Source organism: Trypanosoma grayi (genome assembly GCF_000691245.1).
Source record: "Trypanosoma grayi strain ANR4 Tgr_899_V1, whole genome shotgun sequence".
NCBI lineage: Eukaryota > Euglenozoa > Kinetoplastea > Trypanosomatida > Trypanosomatidae > Trypanosoma > Trypanosoma grayi.
Genome location: NW_008826518.1, coordinates 288 through 6893, shown reverse-complemented (window position 1 = coordinate 6893; position 6606 = coordinate 288). Strand labels below are relative to the sequence as shown.

The 6606-nt window shown below is 60.2% G+C and overlaps 3 protein-coding genes across 3 annotated transcripts; 1 reads left to right on the top strand and 2 right to left on the bottom strand.

The window, feature by feature from the left end:
• Positions 1-612: 612 nt before the first annotated feature.
• Positions 613-1128, top strand: DQ04_08991020 (hypothetical protein; the record flags this gene model as incomplete). Its single annotated transcript, XM_009315775.1, has 1 exon — positions 613-1128. One exon carries the CDS (start codon positions 613-615, stop codon positions 1126-1128), a length of 516 nt encoding a protein of 171 aa, XP_009314050.1.
• A 1183-nt stretch (positions 1129-2311) lies between these two features.
• DQ04_08991010 (ribonuclease Z) lies at positions 2312-5530 on the bottom strand (the record flags this gene model as incomplete). Its single annotated transcript, XM_009315774.1, has 1 exon — positions 2312-5530. One exon carries the CDS (start codon positions 5528-5530, stop codon positions 2312-2314), a length of 3219 nt encoding a protein of 1072 aa, XP_009314049.1.
• A 324-nt stretch (positions 5531-5854) lies between these two features.
• Positions 5855-6385, bottom strand: DQ04_08991000 (hypothetical protein; the record flags this gene model as incomplete). Its single annotated transcript, XM_009315773.1, has 1 exon — positions 5855-6385. One exon carries the CDS (start codon positions 6383-6385, stop codon positions 5855-5857), a length of 531 nt encoding a protein of 176 aa, XP_009314048.1.
• Between the last annotated feature and the right edge of the window lie 221 nt (positions 6386-6606).

The window sequence follows — 6606 nt, the reverse complement described above, 5'->3', positions numbered from 1 at the left end:
CTGCTGCTGCTGCTGCGACGCTTTCTGTTTCAGCCTTCCTGTCTTGCCTCTTTTCTTACCCGCGTCCTCCGCCGCCTCCGCATCATCGTCGTCCTCGTCGTCGCTGCTGCAGTCATCCACGAACGCAGGGGACTTGGCGGAGTAGTACTGCGCCCGCACCAACTTCTGAAACGCCTCCGCGTTCCATCGGCCGCGATCGCTGCTAGTGCTACCACGTCCCTCGCCGGATTTCGCGGCAGAACTGGCGGAGGCGGCCGCTGCGTCGTTGCGGAAGAGACCGTACTCGTTGAGGACGTAGCCAAGCTTAATCGCCTCTGCCCGCATGACAACGTTGAAGTTCTTGCTGCCGGTGAAGTACAGCATCGCCGCGGGGTAGCACTCGGGCTCAACAAAGCGGATGTCAAGTCGCCGCGCGGGGTACAGCTTCGGGCTCGTCGCCCCAGCGTTGTAGTTGTAGCTCTTCAGCCGACTCACGCCCATGAACTTCGTTTGCCCCTGCGCGAGCGTCGCCTCTATGTAGCGCTCCTGCTGCAGCGCCGCCACGAAGGCTGCGAGTACCTCCTGCGGCGCCAGCACACCTTCGTTGCCGCCGCTGCTGCTGGTAGCCCTTGCATGCTTCCCTCGGCGCGCAGCCGCCTCCTTGACGTTGGTCTTGCGTGTGATAAGCACGTCAATGTCACCAGAGGTAGGCTGTCGGCGCCTGTAGCTGCCGCAGACGGAGAGCTCGTACCCCTTTCCCAAATACTTGCGCAGCCGCAGCTTCAGAAACGCCTCGTGCAGCCGCACCTCGTCGTGTGGGATGCGCTGTGTGATGTCACCGTGGTACTTCAACCCAAGCCGCTGCGCCTCGGTGAGGTGCAGGGCTGTAGCACCCTCAGTCGACGACGCCTTCTTCTTCACCGCTTTCTTGGCGCCGCCACTACTAGTACAACAACTACTACTACTACTATTCTCAGCCTCCTGCTCCTTCACACGCTGCTGCAACTCCGCCACCGACTTAAGGCCGTACTTCTTGTAGAACGTCACCGCCGTTCGGGGGCCGACGCCGTGCACCTGCGTCAGTTCCTGGATGGCGCGAATGATGGGTTTTGCTTGCAGGCTGTGCAGTTCGGCGAGATCGCCCGTTGAGAGTATTTCCACCATCTTCGCCTTGAGTTTGTCACCCACCGCTGGGGTCGCGTTCACGGCGTCGAGGAGTCGCTGGCGTTGTGCATCGTCCACGCCGGGGGGCATGATGTTCGGCGGGAGGTTCAGGAAGATGAAGTCGTCGCGCTTGAGGTTGTCCACGGCGATCTGGTACGACTGCGCCTTGTAACGCTCCTGTAGCGCGTTGTTGATCTCCGCTAGACGCTGGAAGATCTGCAAGACACGCTCACGATAGTCAGGCACGAAGCTAGACGCCGCTGAAATTGCCGCATCTGCCTTGGATGGGGCGGCTGGCTTGCTGCCACTGCTACTACTGTTGTTTTTGCTGATGCTATGTTGCGCAATCGCGCCACGCTGCAGCTTGCGTTGCCCCGCCGCTTCGTCCCTTGCTACTGCTGCTTGTTCCTCCGCACTCACCACATTGATCCCCTCTCTGTGGGCATGCGCCCCGCGTGAGATGGCAGCAGCAGCGGCTGCTGCTGCTGCCGGGGCCCTTTTCGCCTGGGCCCGTGGACCGCCAGACGCCACAGTGCGTTTCGCGACGCGCAGCATCAGCGTTGGACGCAGAAGCACAATCATCCTCGCAGCCGTTGCTGTTGCTCCTCTTCTTGCTGACGATACAAAACCAGCGGCACCAATCTCTCGTGGGTGACTGCAGGTCAGGAGACCAACAGCCCACCGGTGTATGGGTTGCGTGAATGCGTGTAATGAAATGGATGCGTGCGCGGATTATGCGCCACAGGTGCTTGCGCCTCCTATTTGCACGTCGTGGTCAAATATGCGTGCGTGTGTGTGTGTACAAGAGATAGAGAAGAAGGGAGAGAAATAGAGCGTGAGTGTTTGTGCGAGAGAAGACAGAAGGGAAGATGCACACGGAACGACTTTGTGGATGTATGCGCAGCTCGCATTGCAAAGGATAGGCGGGGATGGACATGGATGAATGATATTGGTGAATGCGAACGACGAAAGATCAGGCGGAAGTCACTGCTGCAATTGCTGCAGGCAGTGTCAGCCCCCTTCCCCCTAATAGACGCAATCCTCAACATCGCCATCATCGCTGTCTCACTTAGCCAGCAGTCTTTACACGAAGAGAGCAACCAACTGTCTCCATTAACTTTTTTTCTTCTTCTGCTCCCTCATCTCGCCTCTCTCCCCCACCACTGTATCACTCGCGTAATCGTTTCGTGGTGCCGACGCCCCACGACTCGTACTCTTCCAGCAGCTGCACGAACATGGGCGTCAGCCGCGCCGTTTCGCCACTCTCCAGCGACGCGAAGCTGAGGCGCATAAAGTCGAACCCAAAACACATCTTCCGCGCCCCAGCCGCCACTACCGCATCGGCACTGGATGTCTGCCCCTCCTGCTGTTGCTGTTGTTGTTCGTTCTCGCCGCCGCCCTCCTCCTCCTCCTCCCGCCGACGCCGGCGTCTGCCATGCAGGTCGACGTCCCTCCCATCAAGCTGGGACTTCATCAGCGCCGGCAGCTTTGGGTAGCGCTGCGAGAAGTGGTTGAGCACAACGTGCCGCGCCGCAACTGCAGCAGCGACGTGCAGTGCCTCGGAGAGCGTTGAGTGGCACTTCCGCACCGCCTCTTCCTCGCAGCCCTCGCCAAAGGTGGCCTCGTGCAGGCAGAGGAACAACTCTCCACCCTCATTTTGCTCTTCTTGTTGCTGCATTCCACTGTTGCAGCTCGCGCGGGTGAAATGGCGGCAGCGTTCAATGAGAAGCTGTGATGGGCGTGTGTCTCCCGAGAAGAGCAGCACGCGAGATGCGACGGTGCCTCCGCTCCCTGGTGGTGCAGGGAATCGGAGAAGCAGCGCGTGGGCGTTGGCGGGGTGGTGCACTGGGAACACCTCAGCCGCCCACAGCAGTGGGGACGATGCATGACTTTCCGCAGCAACTCCTGCTGCTGGTGTCGATGTTCCTGTCGCTGTGTCATTGTGTAAACGCGCGCACAGTGCATTGAGTCGTGGCAACAACACCGGTGCATCAGAAGCAAATCGTTTTTCCGCATCGCCTCTGCACCGCTCTGCGGGAATGATGTCGAATACGACTTCCTCCTGCAACCACTTCCGGTACGCAGCGCAGCAGCCCCACGTCTCCAGCAGGAACTCGTGCACCTCCTGCGGGCACACAACAAGGAGCGGCTCGGTTCTGATGCTGCTGCTGCTGCTGTCTTTGCTGTGCTCCGTGCCAGATGCTGCTAGCAGCACACGGTGGCGCAGCTCCAGCAGGCTCAGCAGCCCGAGGTGGTGGTCAGCGTGGGCGTGTGAGATGAACACAAATGCTAGGTCATGAACAAAGCGCTGCAGTGCTTCGCCACCCCACAACATCGCCAGCTGCCCCGCACTTCCCTCGCCAAAGTCCAGTACAACGATAGCGCGGCGAAGTGCTGTGCCTTGGCGCGGGTGGTACATCACTTCAAGATATGTCCCGCTCACGTTGCGGTACTTGCTTGGCACGGCAGATCCTGTTCCAAGAAACGTCAGCGCCCCACCACCATCGAGGTGCCACGCATCACCGCTACCGCCGTCGTTGTGGTCTTGTTGGCCATCAAAGGTTTTGCTGTTGTACAGCGAAGACGATGCGGAAACATCCGCAGATACGTCCTCTGAGCCCACAGTGTGCTGTTGTGTGCCCGCGATGATGGAGCGGAACCGCGCCGAAAGCATCGCCACGGCGGAGTTTGCTGTTGGGTAACGCAGCAGACCTGCCACATCCTGCCTCTTCGAACTGTTCTTGTTCTTGTTGTTCTTGTTGGGTTCACCAATACCGCTTGTGGTGGTGGAGGGCGACACCGCACCAGCAGTGGGGCCTGACGCCGTATCTTTCACACCGTCGGTAATGGCGGCAGCGGCACCTGCTGGTATCAGCTGGTGCTTCACCCCGTACGGCCACAGAGGGCCCTTTTCGTCAGCGCCATCATCTTCGCCCCCTGCAGCAGTAGTAGCACCAGCAGCAGGGAGGTGTTTTATTGGGAACTGCATTGCGGCAATGCTGTTGAGGTGGTAGCGGTGCGCGAGGGCCGTAGGAAAAGCGGAGAACTCCTGCTGCACAGCGGCACAGAAGTGGTGCGTCGTCGCCCTGCATTCGCTGCTGCTGCTGCTACTGCTGCAAGAAGAAGCACCGACATCCCGGCGGTAGCACCGCACCGCCTGCTGGCGAATCTCCCGCCGCACGTCTGTAAAGATGGAGTCCACGTAGCGCGACTGCGCTGCCGCGCCGCCCCTCACACTCAAGTCAAGGAAGAACTGTGCCGGCTGCACATGCACGGCATGCACCAGCGTCACCTTCCGCTCCCTCTGCGCAGCGCCATCGGACGCGGCGTGTGCGTCGCAGTACAGCAACGACGGCTGCCACTGAGCAAGAAGGCGTTGCAGCTCGCCCTGGCCGTCCATTTCTTTGGCCAAACTGTCAACCTTATCTTCTTGTTGCTGCTGCCCAATACTGGCGGACTCCTCGCGACCGAAGAGCGTCTGCATCGCGGCGGCCACATCGGCGCTGTCATCGCCGTCAAGCACGAGGGAGACGTACAATTGGCTGCTGCCTACCGTTGCCTGACGCACGCTGTGTGGGTGGATGTAGCGGCGCAGCGCACCACCAGCAACGGCCGTGCTGTCGTCGCCGACGACGGTCCACACACCCGTGCCCTGCTTTAGCTGGCCATACATCGGCCCTGGAGGCACGCCGAGCGCCTTTGCACGGCGCGGGTCGAAGCTCGCTGGGGGTGCGTGCACAATGGCGTAGCCGTACGTCTCCTCCGTCCCATCGCCGCGACCCGAGACGCGAAATCCCAGTAGCGCGCTTGTCGGGCTCAGCAGCAGTGCCAGCACAAAGAAAGACGGCAAGGCGGCGTGTGGCAGTGGCACTTCGCACACGTAATTCAACGGCAGTGGCGTCTCCCGTTGGCGCAGCGCCGGGCCAGCGCAGAGGTGCTGAAACGTCATGTGGCGGTAGGAGAAGTAATGCCGCCGCAGGGCGTCCAGCATTCCCTCCAGCCCTGCTGCCACTCCTGTGCTGCTGCTGCTGCTGGGGCCGAAGAAGTTGGCGTGGCGCACCCCCGCGTCGTTGACAGTGAAGAGCAGGCCCGGCATGCCCATCACTGCAGAGGGCGCCCAGCGCGTGAAGAAGAAGCCGCGGGTACGTGTGAGGCGCAAGTTCGCCTCTGCGCTGAACCGCTGCGTTCCCTCCGGGCAGTTGAAAAAGAGCAACTGACCGTCACTGCACACTGGCTTGGCTGCCGCTGCCGCAGCTGGTGTGGTCGTCGGTGCCGCCTCTTCGCTCGGGCTCCGCAGCGCTTCGTGCTGCACATGGCCGCTGAAGCAGCAGCTGCCACAGCTGCCAGGCACGTCTGTGCCGACAAGTTGAATGCAGTCGGCCGACATTCTGCAGCACTGCCGCCGTTTCTTTTCCTTGATTTCTTCCCTGTTCGCGCGAGGCAACGCAGTGACACACACGCATACAAACATACAGAATAAATGGGGGAAAAGGGAGAGAGTGCCGCTCACGTGTGCCTACGCACCAAGGACGAGGAGGCAGACATGAGAAGATGCACGCCCAGCGTGGGGGGTTGAGCACACGGACACAAACGCGCACCGCGGAAGGGAGATGTGACGCAGCAGCCGTACGAATCATCCAGCCAAACCATTCATCCTATTCGCAGCAGAAAACGAGCAAAAGCAATACAGAAAAGGGCTGTTATCTCATCATCACTCCTTCTTTGGCTCATGTGCGCTACTGTCCTTCGTTTCCTTTGCATCATCCTTCTTCTGCTGTTGCTGCTTCCCGTCCTCTACGCCCTCCCGTGAAGTGAGGAGGAGCCCCTCTGCGTTCGTGGCAACCCACGACGGCAGCAGCACCTCCGCGTTCACCACCAGCCGCGGCAGCAGCAGCAGCTTGAGGAACACCGCCATGAGTCGGAACGCCATCTCTTGCGGCACGCGTGGCACGTGCCGCGTCATGAGAATGAGCGTCTGGGCGACTCTGTCCCATGTAGGGTAGTACTGCACCGGCTTGCGGTAGAAGCTGCGGCGCGCCCCCCAGAAGAGCTGCTCGTCGCCGTGCAGCGCCTCCGCGTCGATGACGCGTTCGTAGTTGCCGTCACCGACCCGCTTCTGCACCGCTGGGCGGTACTCGACGGCGACAGCGGCGCGCGGCACGTGGCGGCCGCCACGGCGTGTGAGAAAGCTCCTGTGCACGACGCGTAGCCGCGAGAGTGACGATGCGGGGAGCGCCGACATGCCGCGCCGCCACCACAACTTCCTCCTATTCTGACTATTTGTGTAGATAAATCTACAAATAGAACAATAATAATAATAATAACAATTACTACTGTTATTATTATTATTATTATTATATATATATACAATGTGGCTGAGTGTGTGCTGCGCTGTTCGCTCTCCCAGTCCAATCGCCCTGCATGTGGATAAAGACGCAGACAGAGAATGCAGAATTATCAACA